Source organism: Balaenoptera acutorostrata, chromosome 2 (genome assembly GCF_949987535.1).
Source record: "Balaenoptera acutorostrata chromosome 2, mBalAcu1.1, whole genome shotgun sequence".
NCBI lineage: Eukaryota > Metazoa > Chordata > Mammalia > Artiodactyla > Balaenopteridae > Balaenoptera > Balaenoptera acutorostrata.
Genome location: NC_080065.1, coordinates 165,444,920 through 165,472,207, shown reverse-complemented (window position 1 = coordinate 165,472,207; position 27,288 = coordinate 165,444,920). Strand labels below are relative to the sequence as shown.

The 27,288-nt window shown below is 39.2% G+C and overlaps 1 protein-coding gene across 5 annotated transcripts in view; it reads left to right on the top strand.

The window, feature by feature from the left end:
- The first annotated feature begins 4,135 nt into the window (after positions 1–4,135).
- The window catches only part of UIMC1 (ubiquitin interaction motif containing 1), a 138,489-nt gene continuing 115,336 nt past the window's right edge, over positions 4,136–27,288 (top strand). For all 5 annotated transcript variants that reach the window (XM_057540990.1, XM_057540986.1, XM_057540989.1 and 2 more), the window contains exons 1-2: positions 4,136–4,267; positions 24,639–24,793. In XM_057540990.1, coding sequence (XP_057396973.1) covers positions 24,647–24,793 — 147 coding nt within the window. In that variant the 5' untranslated portion in view covers positions 4,136–4,267; positions 24,639–24,646. The remainder of the gene's footprint in view (positions 4,268–24,638; positions 24,794–27,288) is intronic.

Here is a 27,288-nt window from a genome sequence, read left to right as displayed (position 1 = left end):
CAGTAGTTGTGGCACGTGGGCTCAGTAGTTGTGGCTCACGGGCTCTAGAGCACAGGCTCAGTAGTTGTAGAGCATGGGCTTAGTTGCTCCACAGCATGTGGGATCCACCTGGACCAGGGCTCGAACCCATGTCCCCTGCATTGGCCACCGTGCCACCAGGGAAGTCCCCAAATTTCCAATTCTTAAGGATACACTCCAGAGGTGTCTCTTCTGGCTTGGAGGGGGATCCTCCCATGCTGAGTAACCTGCAACCGAGAACATGAGAGTACTCCTAGAATGGAATCCGGTGTCCCGGAAACATTTACCAGGAGGCTTTAACCTGAAGGGGTTCAGGGCGTCCCCCAAATTCCCTTCGAACCTGATGGGGTTTCAAGCGACCTCTACTCTCCCATCAATTTTTGACCAGACATCTCTGGCCTTCCTTTGTACCTTGTGCAAGGCATCTCCCCCAGCACGGCCAGAGAAGGGCTTTTGAATCAGTGCAGACCGGTTGCCAGGGCTTTCCTTAAGAGGGATCCCTTGTCTACAGAGCTTATGTCCTATGATAAGTCTTCCAACGCTGGGCTGTATTCCTCGCGACTGAGCATCTACAAAGTTTGTAATTCGGGCTTCTGGGTAGCAGCCAGCCCGATAGGCTGTCTGTAGCAGTGTGTAGGCTGTCAAGGCCTGGAGTGATGGGGCTGATAGATGCAAAGACAAACCCTTGGAAAAATTGGAGTTGGGCGCTGTGGAAGATGGCATGGGTTTCAAGGCTCGAGGGCCGGGAGGTATAGAAATTCTCATAGTAAATCTCTGGGCATTGAGTGAGGTGAGAGACTAGACAACAGAAGAATCCAAAATCCTTTGCCCTATCTGTCTGGCAGCTAAGATAGAATTGGGAATTGTCTGACAATTTTGTCTGACACAGGCAGCACTGGGTTTGGCAGGGGCGGGGATGCAGTTTAGGAATAATATCCAGGAAATCCTTCTCTAAAAGGGCGCGGAGATACGAAGTGAGAAAGAGATCTTGTTGTGCGAGTAAGGTGGGAAGGAAAGGCGTAGTGGAGGGTTCCTTACGGGACAGAGAAAGGGAGAACAAGAGAGAGAGAGACCCCTGGGGCTCCTGCACGGTCGGAAATCACGTTTCCACCATGTCCCAAAGGACAGTGTCACCTGTCACCCAAGCGTTATTTGAATCTGCATGGCCTGGGAAATTCCCCTGCCACCCCCTGTGTTGTTGCGGGGAGCCACGAGGCTGTGAGCGGACAGAGCAAGAGTGAGTCAGGGGCCTCAAGCCATAGCTGGGCGAAGCCCGCGGTTTACCTTGACTTCCCGAATTCCTGGGTTTCGGCACCAAATATGATCACGGGTAGCCTTGGCCTGCAGTGGCTTGAAGCAGGATTTCAGTTCCCGGCCAGTGATTGAGGTCGGGTCCCGGCAGTGAGAGCACCGGATTCTAGCCACTAGACCGGTGGTCAGTGACAAAGCCCTGGCCGTACGGCTTTGCAGAAAAAGAATTCCCACAAAGACGGAAAGTAGTGAAACAAGTAAAGTATTTATTAAGAGAAAAAAAGAGTACAGTATGTGTGGATAGACACGTGGACGGGCTCAGAGAGAGAGTCGCACCCTCATGGCAGCTTGAATCACATTTATGGGGCATTTCTTCCACGTTTCCTTTGACCAATCATTTTGATTTGCCTGGTTTAGGGTCCATATTTGGTGTATCTCAGGATTTTCCCATGTGTGCATGCACATCTCTTAGCCAAGATGGATTCTACTGAAGAGGCCTATGGGTAGTGAGCATTAGTTGCCATCACTTAGCATCACTCCCCTTTTGACCTCCAAGGAGCCTTTCTGTGCACGTATAGTTGGGGAGGTCTCCTGACTTCAAGAATGAGGAATATAGGGACTTCCCTGGTGGCACGGTGGTTTGGAGTCCACCTGCCAATGCAGGGGACATGGGTTTGATCCCTGTTCCGGGAAGATCCCACATGCCGCGGAGCAACTAAGCCCGTGTGCCACAACTACTGAGCCTGTGTGCCACAACTACTGGAGCCCACGTGCCTAGAGCCTGTGCTCCGCAACAAGAGAAGCCACTGCAACGAGAAGCCCACACACCGCAACGAAGAGTAGCCCCCGCTCGCTGCAACTAGAGAAAGCCTGCGCGCAGCAACAAGACCCAATGCAGCCAAAACTAACTAAATAAATAAATTTATTAAAAAAAAAAAAAAGAATGAGTAGTATGTGGTCTCTTATCGTCTATCCCAGGAGGGCCTAGCCTTCTCTCTCAATTTTTCTGTTATTTCCGTCTCGGAGTATCGGTCCACAAGGAACGAACTCAAACCGTTTGCCCTGGGGGCCCATGTGTCTCCTGCCTCAAACTGGGGTTAGAGGAAGCAGAGGAAGAATTGACTGAGCTGGATTTTGGCGGATCAATTGGAGGTAGATGAGTTGAGGGAATAGGAAAAGGGCATTCCAGAATAAAATGTTACAAAAAAAGTACTAAGAATAATGTACCTATAGTTCAGCTACCCAACTGTTAACATTTTGTTTAGTTTTCTTCTTTTTTTTAAAGAAATCATGACAGACCTGTCAGAAGTGCTCTTTATTCCTCTTTTCCATTTATCCTGGCTTCCACCCCTCCCCACTCTCCTGCCGTCATATTATCACAGCGTGTATTCATATATTCATCTAGTTCATTTTCTATACTTTACACACATATATTTTCCATAATCAGCATGTACTGTCATTCTATGTATTTTAAAATTTACATAAATCATTTCACATGTACACGTAACAGAGCCACAAGGCTAAAACTAACGAATGATTTCTAAAACTGTTTTTCCCATTCTCTCCCTCCTTTGCTGGGAACTAAAACTTAAATTCTTTGTTACTGTGCGTTCTTTGTTACTGACTAACATGGGCGGGCATTCTTGCTGTTTTTGCTTGTTCCTCTGATCTTAACCCCAGCCCCAAGACTTTGCTTTAAATACACCAGCTTTCTCCCCAGAAGGCAGGTCATAGTTTTCAAGGCGCTAGTCTGCTACCCTCCTCATTTGCTGGCAAATCAATACATTTCTCTTTCCTTTATCCTCAAAACCTTGTCCTCATTATTCTCATTTGGTGAGGGGACAAGGACGGAATTTTCGGTAACATATTCGTTGGCACGTTGCTATTTCAACAACTCTTACGAGCTGTCAAATGTTGATACGTATAGGACTCATTTATTAGTTTTATTTGTTGTAATATTTTATTGTAGGAACATACCACATTTTATTCATTCATGTCTTATTGTACATTTCCTTTGTTTTCATTTTTCACAGGGAAGTGGGCTTGAACATGAACATTTCTTCTGCACACCTGTATACATGAAATTGCTGGGTCATAAAATTCACATTTTAAATTTCACCAAAAGTGGCTATTCTAATTTTATGCTTCCACCTGGCATCTCTAAGAGTTTCCGTTTCCCAGATTTCCTTCTTCCCCTGAAATGGTCAGACTTTAACATTTACCATCCGGAGATAGTTTTCAAGTGGTCTTATCAGATAATTTCAGTCTAACTTTATTTATTTATATAAATTTATTTATTTAGTTTTGGCAGCATTGGGTCTTCTTTGCTGTGCACAGGCTTTCTCTAGCTGCGGCGAGCCGGGACCACTCTTCATTGGGTTGCACTGGCTCTAGGCGCCCGCAGCCTTCAGTAGTTGTGGCACACAGGCTCAGTAGTTGTGGCACATGGGCTTAGTTGCTCTGCGACATGTGGCATCTTCCCGGACCAGGGCTTGAACCCGTGTGCCCTGCGTTGGCAGGCGGATTCTTAACCACTGCGCCACCAGGGAAGTCCTCCGTCTAACTTTAGATACATGCAAAGACAGGGCCAGAGGAGGCTTGATGTGGCAGAGAAGCCTTTGAAGGTTTCACTGTAGGGTTTCGGGGACCCTGTTACTACTCTTTGGTTTCCCTCAAAGCACTAGCAAATGATAAAGCAAACGAACAAACTGCGAGACCACCGGGAGGTGCCCAGTCTGCCCTTGGAGATGGAATCCACCTCGCGCTGATGGCGCCCCCCACCTCACACGGTTGGTATGTCCTGGCGGCAGTCTCCCCCCGCAGTGCGGGTTGGTTCCGTCCCCGGACGCCCGCGCATGCGCCTGTCTCGAGAGCTCGTCTCCCCGCGGTACCTCAACCTCGCGTGCGCTCGCCCGCCGCTAGTTCCTAACGTGGTGCGGACGCTCGTGACCGGCGGCACCCGAGAGGAGGGGCTCAGCGAAGCGGCGGGGACCGGTCGGTGAGTACTTGCCGCTTCGGTACACCTCCCGCCCGCCTGCTTCCCGCCTCCTTCTCACCCTCAGGGGGGCCGCGGCCCGCTTCTCTCCCGGATGGGCGCCTCTGACTTGGGGTTAGGGCCCTCTCGACGGTGAGGCGGGTCTCTCCGGACGCCGAGGTGGGCGCCTCCTGAAGGGACGGTCCTTTGGGACGGCGGGTTAGGCCCCTTGGAAAACCGGGGATGGCCCCTCAGGGTACTGGGCGCCTCCCGACGCCGGGTGGGCCCCTGGTGACCCCGGATGGGCTTCCGCCCTCGGGTCCCCGGACCGCGCCCCTCACACAGAGGGTGCGGCCTTCATTCTCCCCGGGGTCCCCCGGCGAAGGGCTCTGGTTTTCGCCAGCCCCTCGAAGGCGTCTTCCTCACGCTGAGCACCCCGCGAGCGGCCTCCGCCCGTGCCGCCTCCTTCCGCGGGGTCCCACAGCCGGGACTTCTCGTGGAGTCAGGGCGACTGGGCCCCTCCGCTCTTTTCTCCTCACGCTCCCTCCCTCCTCCAGGCTACTGTTTTGTTGGTGAGTGATCTAGTTTTTTTGCCCAGATATAAAGATGTTCCTTGGGAATCCTTACCATCATTTACCACTTTTCTCTCCAACAGAACTAGTATGTTTCCGCGCTGTACGGTGATAGTGTTTCAGGCATTTTACATGTACACATTTGTTGAATCTTGTGAGACCTATAGGTACTGTTATCCTCCTCACTTTACGTATTAGATAACTGAGGATCGAAGACACACATGGCGTAAGTCGTTGAGCTGGTTTTGAATCCAGCCAGACTGACTCCAATGTTCTTGTTCTTGTTCTTGTATTTAGTCACTGAGAATGATAACACACAGGAAAAAGTGAAAGTTTATGCTACTGTCTTTATTTTTTCCTGTTAGAGGCAGTGCCTTTTCGTTGAATCCAAAAATGTGTCTCTTTGGAATCAGACACATCGCGCTTCGATTCCCAACTTGCCCTTTTACGAACTTAAGAAATTACCAGCTGTTTGATTTTGAATGCTTCCTAAGGTGTAAAATCGTGATAAAAATAACGTAAAATAATTATGCCTACCACATAGAGTTATTGGGAGGAGTAACCTCTATAATGCATGTGAGGTACCTAAAATAGTGTCCAAGGACTCAGTAAATAACTAATTATTTCTCAGTGTGTTTGGATTCTGTTTTTACACACTTGTCCTAAACTGAGGCTGAGTATACACTGGAATATAGAGCATCAGGTGTGTGTGTGTGTAGGTGTCCGTTTACCTTTTTTTAAATTGGAGAAACAGTCAAGCTGATCAGTTGATGAAGAGCTTGGTACCAAGTTTCTTGAATGGCGACTTATTTAGGCGTAAGAGTCAGTCATTCATAGAGGACTGTTAAGGTCGCTATGCCCCCAAGCTTTCAGAGCAATTTTGACAGGTTTGGTAGGGAGAATGTCAAGATTTTAAATTATCTTGTCAGTGATTGTTCTTCAGATAGATCAAGATGGTGGAAGTGCTGAACAAAAAAGAAAAATAATATCTTCCAAATCGGAGATTTTTCAAGGACACTACCAACCTGTGATGTAACAAGTCTCATTTTTGGGTCACCTTTCCTGCTTGTGCATTCTGTAGAGACATTTTGTTTCTAACTGTCGTGATTAAGAAGAGACTGTTGGCATCTAGACACTGTTCCTTCTTTGCAGACACAGTGGTAATTCATTCTGTAGCCTCTGTTCAAGTAATTGAAGATAAGCCATTATTTTAGTGATTTTTATTTTTTTTTTCATTTTGAAGGGTAGCAACTTAAATAGCAGTTGAAGTATATGTTAGGTTGTTCGTTTAAATTGGCTGAGCAGTGACCTTTTCACTCTTAGAATTTCTGTGGAAATAGTGTGGCTAAATCTCATGAAGCACTGGAATTTTGAAATCTGTGGGGTGCCTCTACTTAACACTTCTTACTGATCCCTTATCTGCTGTGATTCTTTGAAAACCCATTTTGAGCCTGAAGGTGGTTCTGTGCTAGCGAGAAGAGTTTTTACTTATTTAAATATCTTTAAGGAATTACATGTATTTGGTGGTGTAGCTACCACTGGTTTAAATAACTAAATGTACAGGAAACACTTAAAAAGATGAAAACTATTCCTTACAGGATGTTTTCCTAGGGCACTATGATTCCTCCAGTCTTCCCCCATACTTATCCCTACCTATCCATGATATTCTCTTAGATTCAAGGATCACCTTAAGTCTTATTATTCTCCATATAGCTTCCTACAGCCTATAATAATTTTAGCCTTCTGTGCCTTTATATAGCGTTTAATAATTTAAATATATATAATTTAAATGTATATTTTATTGAATTATATTTAATAATTTAAATATATAAATTATATGCTATAATTTAAATATAAGCATAAAGTATAATTCATCGAATATTTATGTGTGCATACCTTACATTAGGCAGCAGTTCTAGTTGGAAGAAATCCAAAGATTAAGTCATGGAGTATTGGAGTCAGGATTTGGAGTTGAGAGACAGATGTGCAAGTGCCTGCTTTGTGGCTTTGGGCAAGTTACTTTTCTGAACCTGTGTTTCCTCATAATAATTATATATACTTCTTAGGTTTTTATGAGGATTAATTAAAATATTCATTCACTCACAAATATTTATTATTAAAAAAAGCCGTTCTTAAAAAAGTATTGTTGACATACAATGAAGTGAACCAACCTTAATTGTATAGCTCAGTACATACATCCATGTAACTGCCACCCAAATAAAGATATGGAACATTTCCAGCACCTCACTCAGAAGGGTGGCCTGTGCCCCTTCCCAGTCAGTACCCTCCAGAGATAACTAGTGTTCTAACTCCGTCACAGTAGGTTAATTTTTTTTAAACAGCTTTATTGAGATACAATTCATATACCATACAATTTACCCACTTAAATGTACAATTCAGTGGCTTTTAGTATTTTCACAGAGTTGTGTAACCATCACAACAGCCAATTTTAGAACATTTCTTCACCCCAAAGAGAAACTCTGTACCCCTAAGCCATCAGTACCAATCCCCCTGAGCCCTAAGCAATCACTGATCTACTCTCTGTCTATATAGATTTACCAATATGGATATTTCATGTAAATGGAGTCATACAGTATGTGGTCCTTCTGGCTTCTTTTTACTTAGCATGATGTTTTCAAGCTTTATGTATGTTGTTACATGTATCAGGCTTCATTCCTTTTTATTGCTGGATAATTTTCCGTTGTATGGATGTGACATTATTCCTTCATCTGTTGATGGACATTTGGGTTGTTTCCATTGTGGGGCTCTCATGAGTAATGCTGCTTTGTGAACATTTATGTACAAGATTTTGTGTGGACATAAATTTTAATTTCTTTTGGCTATTTACCTAGGAGTGGAATTGCTGAGTCGTATGGTAACTCTAATTTTAACATTTTGAGGAACTGCTAGACTGTTTTCCAAAGAGGCTTCACTATTTTACATATCCACCAGAAGTGTATGAGGGTTCAATTTCTCCATATCCTTGCCTACACTTGTTATTGTATGTCTTTTTTTATTTTATTTTAAAATTTTTAATAAGTTTTAAAAAATGTTTTATTTATTTTATTTTATTTTTATTTATTTTTGGCTGCGTTGGGTCTTCGTTGCTGCGTGCGGGCTTTCTCTAGTTGCGGCGAGCAGGGGTTACTCTTCGTTGCGGTGCATGGGCTTCTCATTGCGGTGGCTTCTCTTGTTGCGGAGCATGGGGTCGCGCGAGCTTTAGTAGTTGTGGCTCTCGGGCTCTAGAGCGCAGGCTCAGTAGTTGTGGCGCACGGGCTTAGTTGCTCCGCGGCATGTGGGATCTTCCCGGACCAGGGCTCAAACCCATGTCCCCTGCATTGGCAGGCGGATTCTTAACCACTGCGCCACCAGGGAAGCCTTATTGTATGTCTTTTTGATCATACACCCATTCTGGTGGGTGTAAAGTGGTATCACATCGTGGTTTTGATTTGCATTTCCCTGATGGCTATTCGTATTGAGCATCTTTTCACGCATTTCCTTGCCATCTGTAAATAATCTTTGGAGAAATGTGTACTTCGATTCTTTGGCTAATTTTTTTTTTTTTTGATTGTGGAAATCGTCCACGTTTTATTCAGTATGAGAGAAAAAGCAACAGGAAAGAGATTACATTCATTGTGATTTTCAGCATCCTAGAAACACCATTATTTATGTAGAGCAGAGATAAAGTTGTAAGCAGATAATGTGGCAATGGATTTCACCTTATTCTGGCACAACCTAATTTTGGCTGCCTTACCAGGTGAATCCAGTAAACAGAGACCCTCTTTTCAAACCAGTTTTAGGGGACGTGCTACCATTCTTACTACTGTTAGCCTCTTCTCATCAGGTCACCCTTTATTCCTGTAGCCCTATCTACTCACTAGTGTTTCAGTTTTCTGCTATCTGAAGGTTCGAAAAGAGTCTGTCTATTGATTTCATCACCCAAAACCGAGGTATATGGATGAGTCAGTGTGTGTGTGTGTATGTTTGCGTGTTCATGAAAGAGACAGAGATAGAGCAAAGACATAGCAGAGGGAGAGAGAAAGAGAGAGAGGGAAAGTTATAAAAATAATCCCTTTTACTTTTCCCCTTTTCCGGTTTTGTTTTTCAAGTATGGGACTATGTTTTTTTTTTTTTTTTTTTAGTTTGTTTATTTAATTAATTTATTTTTTTGGCTGCATTGGGTCTTCATTGCTGCATACGGGCTTTCTCTAGTTGTGGCGAGCGGGGGCTACTCTTCATTGCGGTGTGCGGGCTTCTCATTGCGGTGGCTTCTCTTGTTGCAGAGCATGGGCTCTAGGCATGCGGGCTTCAGTAGTTGCAGCACATGGGCTCAGTAGTTGTGGCATGTGGGCCCTAGAGCACGTGGGCTATAGTAGTTGCCGTGCGTGGGCTCAGTAGTTGTAGCTCGCGGGCTCTAGAGCACAGGCTCAGTAGTTACAGCGCACGGGCTTAGTTGCTGTGTGGCATGTGGGATCTTCCTGGACCAGGGATCGAACCCATGTTCCCTGCATTGGCAGGCGGTTTCTTAACCACTGCGCCACCAAGGGAGTCCCCGGGACTATGGTTTTGGATCAGCATAGTCTCTCTGGATTTTTTCAACCAAAATATTTTCTAATAAAACTCCTCCAAATTTTGCATATTTGGCATGGGATCACTTCTCTAGTCGTTAGTGATGATTTGAAAATTCCTGTTTTTTTTAAAATTAATTTTTATTGAAGTATAGTTACTTTACAATGTTGTGTTAGTTTCTGCTGTACAGCAAAGTGAATCAGCTATATGTATACATATAGCCCCTCTTTTTTGGATTTCCTTCCCATTTAGGTCACACAGAGCATTGAGTACAGTTCCCTGTGCTGTACAGTAGGTTCTCATTAGTTATCTATTTTACACATAGTAGTGTATGTATGTCAGTCCCGGTCTCCCAATTCATCCCACTCCCTCCTTCCCCCCCCCTGGTATCCATACATCCATTCTCTGCATCTGTGTCTCTATTTCAGCTTTGCAGATAAGTTTATCTGTATCATTTTTCTGGATTCCACATATAAGCGATATTATATGATATTTTTCTCTTTCTGATTTACTTCACTCTGTATGACAGTCTCTGGGTCCATCCACGTCTCTGCAGATTGCACAGTTTCATTCCTTTTTATGGCTAATATTCCACTGTGTATATGTACCACATCTTCTTTATCCATTTTTCTGTTGATGGACATTTAGGTTTGCTCCATGTCCTGGCTATTGTAAATAGTGCTGCAGTGAACATTGGGGTGCATGTATCTTTTTGAATTATGGTTTTCTCCAGGTATATGCCCAGGAGTGGGATTGCTGGGTCATATGGCAGTTCGGTTTTTAGTTTCTTAAGGAACCTCCATGCTGTTCTCCATAGTGTCTGTATCAATTTACATTCCCACCAACAGTGCAAGAGGGTTTCCTTTTCTCCACACCCTCTCCAGTATTTATTGTTTGTAGATTTTTTTGATGATGGCCCTTCTGACCGGTGTGAGGTGATACCTCATTGTAGTTTTGATTTGTATTTCTCTAATAATTAATGATGTTGGGCATCTTTTCATGTGTTTATTGGCCACCTGTATGTCTTCTTTGGAGAAATGTCTATTTAGGTCTTCCATCCATGTTTTGATTGGGTTGTTTGTATTTTTGATATTGAGCTGCATGTGCTCTTTGTATATTTTGGAGATTAATCCCTTGTCAATTGCTTCGTTGGCAAATATTTTCTCTCATTCTGAGGGTTGGCTTTTCATTTTGTTATAGTTTCCTTTTATGTGCAAAAGCTTTTAAGTTTAATTAGGTCCCATTGTTTATTTTTGTTTTTATTTTCATTAGTCTAGGAGGTGGGTCTTTTAAAAAAGATCTTGCTGTGATTTATGTCAGAGATTGTTCTGCCTGTGTTTTCCTCTAAGAGCTTTATAGTGTCCAGCCTTAAATTTAGGTCTTTAATCCATTTTGAGTTTTATTTTTGTGTATGGTGTTAGGGAGTGTTCTAATTTCATTCTTTTACATGTAGCTGTCCAGTTTTCCCAGCACCACTCTGGCTAATTTTTATTGCGTTATTTGTCTTTTTATTTTTGAGTTATAAAAGTTTAAAAAAATATATGTTCTAAGTACAAGTCCCTTATCACATATGTGATTTATAAGAATTGTCTCCAGTTCTGGGGGCTGTCCCTTTGCTTTCTTGATAGTGTCTTGAAGCACAAAAGTTCTTAATTTTTGATGTCCAGTTTATCTAGTTTTTCTTTTGTTGCTTGTGCTTTTGATGTCATATCTAAGAAACCATTATCTAATTCAAGCTCATAAAAATTTATGCATATGTTTTCTTCTATGAGTTTTATAGTTCTAGCTCCTACAGTTAAGTCTTTGATCTATTTTGAGTTAATTTTTGTATAGTGTGAGATAGGGGTCAAGTTTCATTCTTTTGCATCTGGCTGTACAGTTTTCCCAGCACCATGTGTTGGAAAGACGATTCTTTGCCTATTGAATGGTCTTGGCACTGTTGTTGAAAATCAGTTGAGTGTAAACGTGACTATATATTTCTGGACTCTCAATTCTGTTCCATTAATCTATATGTTCATTCTTATGCCAGTGCCACACTATCTTGGTTACTGTAGCTGTGTAGTAGATTTTGAAATCAGGAAGTGTTAGTCCTCCAACTTTTTTTTTTCCAAGATAGTTTTGATTATTTTGGGACCCTTGGATTTCCATGTGAATTTTAGGATCAGCTTGTCAATTTTCACCAAAAAATCAACCAGGATTTTATTAGGGATTGCTTTGAATCTGTATGTCAATTTGAGGAGTATTGCCATTTTAATATTGTCTTTCGGTCCTTGAACATGGAATGTCTGTCCATTCATTTATTTATTAAAATATTTATTTATTTGGCTGTGCTGGGTCTAAGTTGCAGAATGTGGGATCTTTAGTTGCAGTGTGCAAACTCTTAGTTGTGGCATGTGGGATCTAGTTCCCTAAACCCGGGCCCCCTGCATTGGGAGTGTGGAGTCTTAGGCACTGGGCCATGAAGGAAGTCCCTCTTTCCATTTATTTAGATCATCTTTATTTTCTCTCGAAAATGTTTTGTAGTTTTTAGAGTATAAGTTTTGCATGTCTTTTGTTTAAGTTATGTCTAAGTATTTTATTCCTTGCGATGCTTTCGTAAATAGAATTAAAAAAAAATTTTATTTTCAGATTGTTCAGATGAATGTATAGAAATACAATTTATTTTTGCTTATTGATCTTGTATTCTGTAACCTTGCTGAACTTTATTAGTTTGATAGTTTTTTAGTGGATTCCTTAGAATTTTCTACTTAAAAGATCATTGCATCTTAAGATATAGTTTTATATCTTTCTTTCTAATCTGGTTGCCTTGTCTTTTTCTTGCCTAGTTGCCCTGACTAGAACCTCTAGCACAATGTTGAATAGAAGTGCTGAGAGTGGACATCCTTGTCTTGTACCTGATCTAAGGGGAGAACTTCCATTCTTTTACCATCAAGTCTAATGTTAACTGTGGATTTTTTCTGTAGATACCTTTTATCAGGTTGAGGAAGTTCCCATCTATTCCTAGTTTATTGAGTGTTTTTATTATGAAGTGGTGTTGAATTTTGTCAAATGCTCTTTCTGTGTATAAATTATGTTGTGTTTGTCCTTTAATCTATTGATATGGTATAATTAATTGATTTTCAGATCTTAAACCAACCTTGCATTCTTTCGATGCATCTTACTTGGTCATGGAGTATGATCCTTGTTATACTGGTTTTGGTTTGCTAGTATTTTGTTGAGGATTTTTACATCTATATTCATATGAGATATTGGTTTCTTTTTTTCTTCAGTTGTCCATGTCTGGTTTTGGTATCAAGGTAGTACTGGTCACATAGAATGAACTGGAAAGTATTCCCCCTCTTCTATTTTTTTGAAGAGTTTGTGAAAGATTGATAATTCTTCAAATGTTTAGTAGAATTTCACAGCAAATTAGAAATGGTAGGACTAGAGATGAGCTGAAAGGTGTAGGTGCAGTTGTACATCCTGTAGTCATTTGAATTGAGTTTGTAATTGAAAGCCCAAGAGTGAATGCCACTGCAAAGTGACAGAGTAGAGACAGAAAGAGGTGAGTACAGAATACTGGTAAATACTTTTATTTAGGTGAGAGGAATGGAAAGAAGAGGCAGAAAAGGAGAGGTCAGAACTAGGAGGAAAACTCAGTTGAGCAGTGTCACAAACTAAGTTACAGTATCATAAAGAAGGGGTTCACCAAAATGGCTAGTGGAATGAAAGCTGAGGAGAGGCATGTCGATTTGGTGGCAAGGAGATCTTTCATGATCTTAAAGGGAAGGCAGATTCAGAATATACAGCATATGAAAGAGAGAAGAGGGTGATAAGTGGAGGCAGTGGATATGGAATATGCTCTTTAGAATTAATGTCAAAACTTCAAATTATTTCCAGAGTTTACAAGTTTGCTAAAGAAAAACAAAAGTAATATTTGCACATGGTTCAAAATCCAAACAGTAGAGAAAATCTCTTTCCCTATTCTGTCCTTCAAATTCCCTCTCACATTCTTGGCAGTTTCTTGTATATTCTACCAGATGAATTTTAAAGCAGAAAGCTGTGTGTGTGTTTTACTTTATACAAATAATATCATTCCAAACATGCGGTTCTGAATCTTGTTTTTTAAATTAATAATTGGTTTGGAAATTATTCTGTGTCAATGTATAGAGACCTGAATGAAAAATTTGATGATAAAGCAGAGTAGAGGTAATTTTATTGTTACTAGGATTGGTTATTTTTAGGCTTACGAAGTCTTGATAATGCTTGTAGCAAGGGAGTAGAGTGGATCTTGAAAGAACTTAAATATTGATATAAGAATGTTTGGGAGGAGCTTATTGGGAAAGAGTTGAAGGCAGAAGTGCCTTAGAAAGGATCAGTGAAAAAGTAGTTGGCTTGATATTTGAGTTTCTCCAGGAATCTTATCTTTTAAAAATTTATTAATATTAAAATTTGAATTTATTTATTGTTTTCATTCACGTGTGATTGATTTACAAAATTATATTACTTTCAGGTGTACAAAACAGTGATACAAAATTTTTGTAGATTATACTCCATTTACAGTTATTACAAACTATTGGCTGTATTCCCTGTGCTGTACAATATGTCCTTGTAGCTTATTTATTTTCTAAATAGTAGTTTGTACCTCTTAATCCCGTACCCCTGTCTTGCCCCTCCCCCTTCCCTCTCCCCACTGGTAACCACTAGTTTGTTCACTGTCTGTGAGTCTGTTTCTTTTTTGTTATATTCACTAGTTTTATTTTTTAGATTCCACATATAAGTGATAACATGCAGTATTTGTCTTTCTCTGTTTGACTTACTTAACTTAGTATAATATTTTCCCAGGTCCATTCATGTTGTTGCAAATGTTAAAATTTCTTTTTTTTTAATGGCTGAATAGTGTTCTATTGTATATGTATGCCACATCTTCTTTATACATTAGCCTGTCAGTGAACCTTTTAGGTTGCTTCCATATCTTGGCTATTGTAAATAATGCCGCTGTGAGCATTGCAGTGCATGTATCTTTTTGAATTCGTGTTTTTGTTTTCTTCAGATATACGTGCAGGAGTGGGATTGCTGGATCATATGGCGGTTCTATTTTTAGTTTTCTGAGAAACCTCCATACTGATTTCCACAGTGGCTGCACCAATTTACAGCCTCATCAACAGTGTACAAGGGTTCCCTTTTCTCCACTTTCTTGCCAACATTTGTTATTTGTGGTCTTTTTGATGATAACCATTCTGTCAGGTATGAGGTCAGGAATCTTACCATGATAGCTGGGAGCAAGAAGTATTTTCCCAGGGTTAGGGGTTTTTAGAGATTCCTCTCGAAATGGCTGACTATGGGACCCAGGAGAGGTAGCAAGTTATGAGAGGCAAAATTGTGGTTTCTTCTTTAGTGTTGAGTACAATGCTGACTATCATTTGGTTTCCTTAATATAAATCCTGCTTCTTTTTCTTAAGGTGGAAAAGTACTTAGAAAAATATTAAACCTTAAGCTACTTGAACAAATTACATAAGAAAGACTTTTTAAATTCAGTTTTTTAGTTAACAGAAAATTTTTCCTAAAAATTACTTTTGGACTAGAGTCATGGTTGAAGGTTGTAAACTGAATTATTTCTGTTTTTGATGGCCTGATAAAAATTTATCAATGCCATTTCTTTTTTTTCTTTTACACAAAAGATATCATGCTTTATTTACTGTTCTGTTTCTTTTTTTCATTTATTGATATGTGTCTTGGAGATTTTTCAATGAGGGTATGTAAATATAAGCTTTCGCTTTAAAAAAAATTGTGATAAAATATACATAACACAAAATTTACCATTTTAACCATTTTAAGTGTACAGTTCATTGGTATTAAGTACATTCACATTCTTGTGCAACCATTACCACCATCCATCTCCAGAACATTCTTCATCTTCCCAAAATGAAATGCTGTACCATTAAACAATAACTCCCCCCATCTCTCCCTCTCCCAAGCCCCTGGCAACTCCATCTACTTAATTATTCTTGCCAGGACTTTAATGTTGAATAAAAGTGGTAAGAGTTGGCATCCTTGTCTTGTTCCTGATCTTAGAAGAAAAGCTTTCACGTTTTCACTGTTGAGTATGATGTTGGCTGTGGACTTGTCGTATATGTTCTTTATTATGCTGAGATATGTTTCCTCATTACCTACTTTGTTGAGAGTTTTTATCATAAATGGATGTTGAATTTTGTCACATGCATTTTCTGCATCTTTCGAGATGATCATATGATTTTTATCCTTCATTTTGCTAATGTGGTTTATCACGTTGACTTGCAGATGTTGAATCATCCTTGCATGCCTGGACTAAACCCTATTTCATCATGGTGTATGATCCTTTCAGTGTATTGAATTCAGTTTGCTAATATTTGGTTGAAGATTTTTGCATCTATATTCATCAGGGATATAGGCCTGTAATTTTCTTTTCTTGTGGGATCCTTGTCTGGTTTTGTTATCAGGGTAATGCTGGCCTTGTAAAATGAGTTTGGAAGTGTTCCCTCCTCTTCTGTTTTTTGGAAGATGTTGAGAAGGATTGGTGTTGAGTTCCTCTTTAAATGTTTGGTAGGATTCACCAGTGAAGCCATCTATCTGGCCCTGGACTTTTGTTTGTTGGGAGGTTTTTGATTAGTGATTGAATTGCCTTACTAGTAATTGGTCTGTTCAGATTTTGTATTGTTTTTTTAATAAATACTTTTTCCTTTTCTTTTTTTTAATATTTTTAAATTTTATTTACTGTTTATTCTGGCTGTGCCGGGTCTTAGTTGTGGCACTCGGGATCTTCACTGCGGCATGTTTAGCTTTGGCCTGCAGGATCTTTAGTTGCGGCGTGCAGGATCTTGGTTGTGGCATGTGAACTCAGTTGTGGCAGGCATGTGGGATCTAGTTCCCTGACCAGGGATCAAACCCAGGCCCCGTGCATTGGGAGCATGGAGTCTTACCCACTGGACCACCAGGGAAGTCCCTAGATTTTGTATTTCTTAATGATTCAATCTGGTATGTTGTATGTTTCTAGGAATTTATCCATTTCTTTGATGATGTCCAAGTTGTTGGCATATAGTTAGTTGTTCATAGCAGTCTTTTATGACCCTTTGTATTTCTGTGGTATCAGTTGTAATGCCTCCTCTATCATTTCTGATTTTATTTGAGCCCTCTCATTTTCTTAGTGAGTCTAGCTAAAAGTTTGTCAGTTTTGTTTATCTTTTAAAGAACCAGCTCTTACTTCCACTGATTTTTTTCCCTTGTGTTTTTAGTCCTTGCTTCATTTCTTTCTGCTGTGAACTTTGTCTCTTATTACAGTCTTTGTCTTATAAAATCTATTTTGTCTGCTATAACCATAGCTGCCCCAGCTTTCTTTTGATTTCCATTTGCATGGAATATATTTTTCTCCATACCTTCACTTTCAGTCTGTGGGTGTCCTTACATCTGAAGTGAATCTCTTGTAGGCAGTATATAGATGGGTCTTTTTTTTTTTTTTTAAACCATTCAGCCACTCTCAGTCTTTTGATTGGATAATTTAGTCCATTTACATTTAAAGTAATTATTGATAGCTGTGTACTTATGGCCGTTTTGTTAGTTGTTTTCTGGCTGTTTTATAATTCCTCCGTTCCTTTCTTCTCTTGCTCTTTTCTTTTGTGATTTGATGATTTGCTATAGTGGTATGCCTAGATTCCCTTCTCTTCATTTTTTGTGTGTCTTCTATAGATTTTTGCTTTGTAGTTATCATGAGGCTTACATAAAATAACTTAGGGGAGTCTGTTTTAAGTTGATAACAACTTAAGTTTGAACACTTTATAAAGCTTTATATTTTTCCTCCTCCCCACAACACTCCCTGTCTCACTTCTTGGAATTTTCTGATAAAACTTTGACTCGTTCTTTGGTTTGTTGCTTGCCTCATATAGGACCCAGCCACAGGCTATTGACCAGTAAGATAGACTAAAAATGTTCCAACCTAGTGAGTTCCCTCCAGCTGTGAGAGTGAAATTGTTGATAGGCGTGTCTTGCCCTTCCTGGGTTCATAGATCTAGGGGAGGAGGGTATATGGGAGAAGCTCTTGGTATGAATTGCAGAGACTCATGGTATTCTTACCCAAAGTTAAACAGTTTTCGTGAATAAATATTTTTAATTTTGTTGTATGCTTTTAGTCAGTTTCCAAGCTGAAATAGTTGTTTTTGACTATTTTGTCAGCTTTTTAAGTTTATTCTTGAGAAAAGATTTATTAACCTCTTTATTTGTCATGACAAGTAATTGGAAGTCCATGGTTGAATTTTAGTCAAGGTATCCACCTGTGTAACCACCACCATAATCAAGATACAGAACACTTATCTCAGGAGGTACCCTTGTGCTCCTTATCAGTCATTTCTCTCTCTCCCCCAGTCTGCCCTGAGGCAATTACTTGTTTGTTTTCTTTTCACTATTGATTATATTAGTCTTTTCTAGAATTTCATATACAGGCATACCTCAGATCTTGTGGTTCCTCACGCTGGTCAGAATGACTATCAAAAAGTCTACAAATAACAAATGCTGGAGAGAGTATGGAGAAAAGGGAACCCTTTTACACTGTTGGTGAGAATGTAAATTGATGCAGCCACTATGGAAAACAGTATGGAGGTTCCTTAAAAAAGTAAAAGTAGAGATACCATATGATCCAGTAATCCTACTCCTAGGCATATATCCAGAAAAGATGAAAACTCTAATTTGACCTGCTATATAAAACAAAAAACAAAAAACAAAACCTCTAATTTGAGAAGATACAGACACCCCAATGTTCATAACAGCACTATTTACAATAGCCAAGACATGGAAACAACCTAGATGCCCATCAATAGATGATTGGTTTAAGAAGATGTGGGGTGTGTGTGTGTGTGTGTGTGTGTGTGTGTGTGTGTGTGTAAAATGGAATATTACTCAGCCATGAAAATGAATGAAATAATGCCATTTGCAGCAACATGGATGGCCCTAGAGATTATCATACTAAGTGAAGTCAGACAGAAAGACAAGTATATTAATACTTATATGTGGAATCTAAAAAATAATACAAATGCATCTGTATATAAAACAGAAACAGGCTCACAGACATAGAAAACAAACTTATGGTTACCAATGGGGAAAGGGAAGGGTGGGGAGGGATAAATTAGGAGTAGGGGATTAACAGATACAAACTACTATACATAAAATGGATAAGCAGCAAGGATTTACCGTATAACACAGGGAACAACAATATTTGGTATCTTATAATAACCTGTAAGGGAAAGTAATCTGAAAAAAAAAACTGAATCACCTTGCTGTACACCTGGAACCAACACAGTATTGTAAATCATCTATACTACAGTAAAAAATTTATCTATTAGCTTAATATTTTCTTTTCTGTGTGATTTCTTCTATTTCTTCAAGACTTAAGTCATTTAAAAATATGCATTAAGAATAGAAATTTGTTTGTGTTTAGCTTCCATTCTTATGATAGGGAATGATTTTGTGAATGACTCTGGATTGGAAGTGTTTGGGTGTACATTTTATTACCATCCTTCCTTAATACTAGGATTGTACAGACTTTTTTTGATAATGAGATGTAACATTTCCCTTAGGAGTAATTGGATGATTAAACAATTTGAGAAGTTTGTAACACAGTTAAGGTTGTTCTTTTTATTTATTTTTTTAAAAATTGCTTTGCCTTAAAAAAAATAATTAATTTGGTTGCGTTGGGTCTTAGTTGCGGCAGGCGGGCTCCTTAGTTGCGGCATGCGAACTCTTAGTTGCAGCATGCATGTGGGACCTAGTTCCCAGACCAGGGATCAAACCCGGGCCTGCTGCATTGGGAGCATGGAGTCATATCCACTACGTCACCAGGGAAGTCCCTAAGGTGGTTCTTTTTTTAAAAAAAATAAATAAATTTATTTATTTATTTATTGGCCGTGTTGGGTCTTCGTTGCTGTGCACGGGCTTTCTCTAGTTGTGGCGAGTGGGGGCAACTCTTCGTTGTGGTGCGTGGGCTTCTCATTGCGGTGGCTTCTCTTGTTGCGGAGCATGGGCTCTAGGCCCGCGGGCTTCAGTAGTTGTGGCACTCAGGCTCAGTAGTTGTGGCACACGGGCTTAGTTGCTCTGCGGCATGTGGGATCTTCCTGGACCAGGGCTCGAACCCGTGTCCCCTGCGTTGGCAGGTGGATTCTTTTTTTTTTTTTTAATATTTATTTATTTATTTGGTTGCACCGGGTCTTATATATTTATTTATTTTTATATTTATTTTTGGCTATGTTGGGTCTTCGTTTCTGTGCGAGGGCTTTCTCCAGTTGCGGCAAGCGGGGGCCACTCTTCATCGCGGTGCGCGGGCCTCTTCACTATCGCGGCCTCTCTTGTTGCGGAGCAAGGCTCCAGACGCGCAGGCTCAGTAGCTGTGGCTCACGGGCCCAGTTGCTCCGCGGCATGTGGGATCTTCCCAGACCAGGGCTCGAACCCGTGTCCCCTGCATTAGCAGGCAGACTCTCAACCACTGCGCCACCAGGGAAGCCCGGCAGGTGGATTCTTAACCGCTGTGCCACCAGGGAAGTCCTAAGGTTGTTCTTTTTAAATCAGTGACTATTTAAGTTATTGAGTCTCTGCTTTGGTTATAATGTAAAATCATCTGGGGAGGTTTTTTTTTTAATTTAGGTAGAATTCACAGAACATAAAATCCAACATTTTAGTCATTTTCAGGTGTATAATTTAATAGCTTTTCGTATATTCAAAATGCTGTGCAGCTATCACCAGTTTCTAATTTTAAACATTTTCATCACCCCAAAAAGAAACCCTATAGTCACTAAGTAGTCACTCTATATTTCTCTTTCCTCCAACTTCTAGCAGTCTTAATCTGCTTTCTGTCTCTGTAGATTTGTCTATTCAGGATGTTTCATATAGACAGAATCATACAATATGTGGGCTTTTGTGTCTGGCTGCTTTCATTTAACATTGTTTTCAAGGTTTATCCATGTTGTAGCATGTATCAGTACTTTATTCCTTTTTAAGGCTGACCAGTATTCCATTTTATGGATGTCCCACATTTTGTGTATCCATTCCTCATTTGGGTTATTTACATTTTTTGGCTATTACGATTAAGGCTGTTATGAACATTTAAGTACAAGTTTTTTTCTGAATACCTTTCAATTTTCTTGGGTGTTTACCTGGGAGTAGAATTGCTAAGTGTATTTTAACTTTTTGAGGAATTGCCAAGCTATTTTCCACAGCAGCTGCAGAATTTTATATTCTCACAGTGGATGAAAGTTTTAATTTCTCTGCATCCTTGGGACTTCCCTGGTGGTGCAGTGGTTAAGAATCTGCCTGCCAACGCAGGGGACACGGGTTCGAGCCCTGGTCCGGGAAAATCCCACATGCCGCGGAGCAACCTAGCCCATGTGCCACAACTACTGAGCCTGTGCTCTAGAGCCTGTGAGCCACAGCTCCTGAGCCCGTGTGCCACAACTACTGAAGCCCACATGCCTAGAGCCGGTGCTCCGCAACAAGAGAAGCCGCCACAATGAGAAGCCCGTGCACTGCAATGAAGAGTAGCCCCTGCTTGCTGCAACTAGAAAAAGCCCTCACGCAGCAACAAAGACCCAACACAGCCAATAAATAAATAAATAAATAAATAAATTTATAAAAATTCTCCACATCCTTGACAACATTTGCTGTTTTCTTAAAATAAAAAAAAAAACCACAACTTTGAGATATGATTCACTTACCATATAATCCACCCACTTAAACTATACAATTGAAATTAAAAAACAGAACTGCCATATGATCCAGCAATTTCACTTCCGAGTATTTACCCGAAGAAAACAAAAACACAAATTTGAAAAGATATATGCACACTAGTGTTAATTGAAGCATTAGTTACAGTAACCAAGATATGGAAGCAACCTAAATGTCCATTGATAGGTTAGTGGATAAAGAAGTCGTGTACACACACACACACAGTGAAATATTACTGAGCCATAAAAAAATGAAATGTTGCCATTTGGAACAGCATAGATAGATCTAGAGAGTATTATGCTAAGTGAAATAAGTCTGACAGAAAAAGACAAGTACAGATGTGTGATCTCACTTATATGTGGAATCTAAAAAACAAAACAGACTCATAGATATAGAGAATAAACTGGTGGTTGCCAAAGGGGAGGGGGATTGGAGATGGGGCAAAATGGATGAAAGGGATTGAGGTACAAATCTCTAGTTATAAAATAAATAAGCCATGAGGATGTAATAGCATAAGGAATATGGTCAGTAATATTTTAATAGTTTTGTATGGGGGCAGATGAGCTACTAGACTTATTATGGTGATCATTTCATAATGTATGCAAATGTCAAATCACTATCTAATATACCTGAAAATAACATAATATTGTACATCAATTATATTTTCAATTAAAAAATATACAGTTGAAAAGTATAGAATTTTAAAACATTTTATCACCTCAAAAAAGAAATCTCTCTGTCCCTTAGTGGTTACTCTTCAACTCTTCCAATGCCCCCGTCCTTGACAACCAGTAATCTACTTTCTATGTTTATAGATTTGCTCTTCTGGATGTTTCATATAAGTGAAATCATATAATATGTGGGATTTTGTGACTGCCTTCTTTGACTAAACGTGTTTTGAAGGTTTATTCATGTTGTAGCCTGTATCAATACTTCATTCCTTCTTTTTTTCCCCCACAGTGACTGCACCATTTCACATTCTCATCAACAATATACTAGGATTCCAATGTCTCCGTATCCTCGTCAGCACTTGTTATTTTCCATTATTTTTTTTATAGCGATCATTAGTGGGCTTTGCATTTGCCTGATGACTAATTACGTTGACCACCTTTTCATGTGCTTACTGGTCATTTATATATCTTCTTTGGAGAAATGTGTGTTCATATTCTTTGCCCATTTTATAGTTGGTTTATTTGCCCTTTTACTGTTGAGTTGCAAAAGTTCTTTATATATTCTGTATACAGTTCCTTTATTACATAGATGTTTTGCAAATATTTTCCCCATTTATTATTTTTTTAAACTTTTCTTAAAATTATGGTTTGGAGCACAAAGGTTTTTTTTTTAAATTTTTAAAAAAAATTGATTTATTTTTGGCTGTGTTGGGTCTTCGTTTCTGTGCGAGGGCTTTCTCTAGTTGCGGCAAGCGGGGGCCACTTTTCATCGCGGTGCGTGGGCCTCTCACTATCGCGGCCTCTCTTGTTGCGGAGCACAGGCTCCAGATGCGCAGGCTCACTAGTTGTGGCTCACGGGCCTAGTTGCTCCGTGGCATGTGGGATCTTCCCAGACCAGGGCTCGAACCCGTGTCCCCTGCATTGGCAGGCAGATTCTCAACCACTGCGCCACCAGGGAAGCCCCCACAAAGGTTTTTAATAAAATGAAGCCCAGTTTATCTGTTCTTTCTTTTGTTGCTTATGCCTTTTTAAAAAATACATTTGTTTATTTTATTTATCTATTTTTGGCTGCATTGGGTCTTTGTTGCTGCACACAGGCTTTCTTTAGTTGTGGCAAGCGGGGGCTGCTCTTCATTGCGGTGCGTGTGCTTCATTGCGATGGCTTCTCTTTTGCAGAGCATGGGTTCTAGGCATGCAGGCTTCAGTAGTTGTTGCACATGCACTCAGTAGTTGTGGATCACGGGCTCTAGAGTGCAGGCTCAGTAGTTGTGGCGCATGGGCTTAGTTGCTGTGTGGCATGTAGGATCTTCCCGGACCAGGGCTTGAACCCATGTCCCATGCATTGGCAGGTGGATTCTTAACCACTGCGCCACCAGGGAAGTCCCATTGTTGCTTATGCTTTTGATGTCAAATTTAACAAACTATTGCCTGTCCAAGATGACAAAACTTTATGTATATGTTTTGCTTAAGAATTTTATAGGTTTTGCTCTTTCATTCAGGTCTTTGATCCATTTATTTCGTGCAGTTCTTTATTATGTGAGGTAGAGGTCCAGTTTCATTCTTTTGCATTTGGATATCTGGTTGTCCCAGTTCCATTTGTTGAAGAGACTTATATTTTGTCCATTGAATTATCTTGGTACTTTTGTCGAAAGCAATTGATAGCAAATGTGTGGGTGTTTTCTTGACTCTCACATAATGAATAGTTCTTCTATTCCATTTATCTTTATTTCTATTCTTGTGCCAGTGCCACATGGTCTTGATGATGTAGCTTTGTAGTAAGTTTTGAAATTGAGATGTGTGAGTCCTTCAGCTTTGTTCCTTTTTTTCAAGATTGTTTTGGCTATTCTGGGACCTCTGTTTTTCCATGTGAATTTTAAGATCAACTTGTCTATGTCTACAAAAAAGCCAATAGGAATTGTATTAGGGATTATGTTGTATCTGTAGAGCAATTTGGGGAATATTGCTGTCTTAACAATGTCAAGTCTTCCAATTCATGAACATGGGATGTCTTTGCATTTACTTAGAACTTTTATATCTTTCAACAATATCTTAAAGTTTTCAGTTGCAGGTCTTGCACTTTTGTTAAATTTTGTTAAGAATTTTATTATCATTATTATTTAAGAATTTTATTATTCTTGATGGTATTAAAAATGGAATTAAAAAATTTCATTTTTGGATTATTTATTGCTAGTAGATAGCAGTATAATTGATTTTTGTATATTTACCTTGTATCCAGCAATCTTGCTGAACTTGTTCATTAGTTATAACAGTTTTTTAGTGGATTTCTTAGTTCTTTTTTTTAAAATACAAGATCATGCCATCTACAAAAGGCAGTAGTTTTACTTCTTCCTTTCCTATTTGGATGTCTTTTATTTCTTCTTCTTGCTTAATTGACCTGTCTAGAGCCTCCAGTATAATGTTCAATAGAAATGATGAAAGCAGACATTCTTGTCTTGTTCCTGTCCTAAGAGGAAAGCATTTTGTCTTTCACCTTTAAGTATGATATTAGCAGTGGGTATTTTGAAGATGTCCTTTATTGGGTTGAGGCATTGGTATTAAAAAAAACCTTTTAAATAAATAATAATATACAGTCAAGAGAACCAGTTATTTAAGTTAATGTTTAAAGAACTAGGATAAATTATTGTATTTTTCCTATTGAAATATCGCTGAAGAGATGAGATTTATATATTTATATATGTATTTTTTCCTTTATAGAAAAAATACAAATCTTAATGAGTAGTAGAAGAGTTCAGAAATCCAGTTTTACTTCTGTTAGATGCGTATCTTTTTTTTTTACATGACCAAATTACAAATAGCGTCTAAAAAACTTATACTTTAAGTAAATTATTTTTCCTTGTATTTCAGACAAAAAGATGCCACGGAGAAGGAAAAAAGTTAAAGAAGTCTCTGAAGCTCAGAACCTGGAGAAGAAAGATATAGAAACTACCAGTTCTGTCAATGTGAAGAAGAAGCGTAGACTTGAGGATGCATTCATTGTGATATCTGATAGTGATGGAGAGGTCAGTATTATGAAGAGTAGAGCTCCAGGTCTCAAACTAGGCCTCCTTATCTATGACTAGTTTGTTTTGTGAGACTATACCTTAATGACACCATGCAGTTTTTTGTTTGTTTTTTTTTAATTTTAAAAAAAATTTTAAATTTTTTTAAGGTTTTTTTTTTTTTTTTTTTTTTGATGTGGACCATTTTAAAGTCTTTATTGGATTTGTTACAATATTGCTTCTGTTTTATGTTTTGGTTTCTTGGCTGTGAGGCATGTGAGATCTTAGCTCCCCGACCAGGGATCAAGCCCACACCCCCTGCATTGGAAAGCGAAGTTTTAACCACTGGACCGCCAGGGAAGTCCTGACCATGCAGTTTTTACTTAGCTTCATTTTGATTTGTAAATGGAATTAAGAATTACTTAAAAGAAAGAAATCATACTGTTTGGCTGAGGATGGATCATAGTTCCTCAGTTTTATATTAACTGAAGGTGATATTTTAAAACTATTTGAATAAATTAGATGTGAATCTTAATTTTCATATGTCTGGAAAATGAGAGAAGGACAGTGGAAATGCCTTTTAAGTCTCTAGATGTACTCTGTCCAATGTGGTAGCAACTAGTCACCTGTAGCTATTTAAATTTAAATTAATTAAAATTAAATACAAGGAAAAATCAGTTCCTCTCTTGCACTAGTCACCTCTAGTACCTGCTGTGTTAGCGCAGGTATACAACATTTCCTTCATTGTAGAAAGCTTTGTTGGACAGTGCTGTAATAGATCTTAACATCTTTCCTTTGTTCCCTATTTCCATTTGTTAATTGGAGATTTGTACCTGTCTATAGGTCACATCCAGTAAGGCAGTGAAGTAAGTCATAGTTTTTTCCTCTAAGTTTACCTCTCGCTCTTTATCTTCTATCTCATTTGATGGTAGAACCACTCATTTACCTCAAGTTATAAAGCTCAGAATTATCCCTAACTCTTTCCTCTATCTCATGTTTTATACCTAATCATTCACCACAACCTTTAGCTTTTTTAATATGATTTTTCTTCTTTTTTTTAAATTTAATTTATTTTTATTTTTGGCTGTGTCGGGTCTTTGTTGCGGCACGCGGGATCTTCGTTGTGGCGCTCAGGCTTCTCTCTAGTTGTGGTGTGAGGGTTTTCTCTCTCTGATTGTGGCGCATGGGCTCCAGAGCGTGTTGGTCTTTGTAGTTGTGGCTCTCGGGCTCCAGAGCACGTGGGCTCTGTAGTTTGAGGCACACGGTTCTCTAGTTGAGGTGTGCAGGCTTAGTAGTTGCCCTGTGGCATGTGGGATCTTAGTTCCCAGACCAGGGATCAAACCCGCATCCCCTGCATTGGGAGGCAGATTCTTTACCACTGGACCAGCAGGGAAGTCCCACATCCTTTAGCGTTTAACCTTTTAAATGACACTCAAATCTGTCCTTCCTGTTCCATTTTTCATTTCTTTTCTTGATCATTTGTTATTTGAGTTCTTATAGCAGACTCTTAACTTGCTTCTCTGCCTTCAGTTTTTTCTCTCTAAATTTCACTTAGCTTACTCCAGCTTTCTTCTAAGAATTTAAATTTTAGATCTTTGTACTTGCTTGCTTAGAAATCCTTGACTCCATAATCCCCACAAAATCAGTTTAGAATTTTAATGTGGTATACTCTATCAGAACCTTTACAGTCTGAATAGTCTCATTTATAGTCTTAGCAGCAGTGTGTTAATTTCCTTGTTCCCTGCAAAGACTATTATGACATTTTTTATTTTTCCCAACTTGATAATCAGAAGTATGTTTTTAATAATAAGCAAGATGGAACATTTTTTCATATTTCTGTTGGATATTTGTTTTTTTGGGGGGGAACTTTCTTGTAGTCTGATTTTTAATTAGGATTTTGTCTAAATAGTTCTTTTTTAAAGTATAAAAGTATAAAGAAGAGAACAATCCATTGATTCTACTATTTGGATAACTAAACTTAACATTGACAAGAATAAAATAGTTATGCACATACAGATATATTAAAAAGTTATATACATACCTGTTAAAAAATCAAAACAATAAAAACAGTTCAAAAGTGTTTGAAAATAAAACAGTATAGAAAGGTATAAAATGAGGATGTACACCTGAGTCAGTGTACATTTAATGAAAGGTAACAGTTTCTTCTGTATTTTTCCAGAAAAAAAAAATCTTTATACAGAATACCATCAATAAAAACTTTTACAGGAAAGGAATCATGTGACACATAATGTTTTGCTTTTTCACTTAATATTACTTGTAGATCTTTCTATAACAGCACATACAGATTTATCTCATTAAATTTTTAAAAATTGTCAAATATATTGTATGTACAGGAGAGTGCATAATATGTAAATGCATAGTCTAAAAAAAAGAATCTGAACACCTATAGTCACCATATTTGAAGCCCTCTTGACTTAGTGTGGACCCTCCCCAAATGCATCTCTTTCCACACATACAGAGGTAACTACTATATTTATCTTTCCATTCTTTTCTTT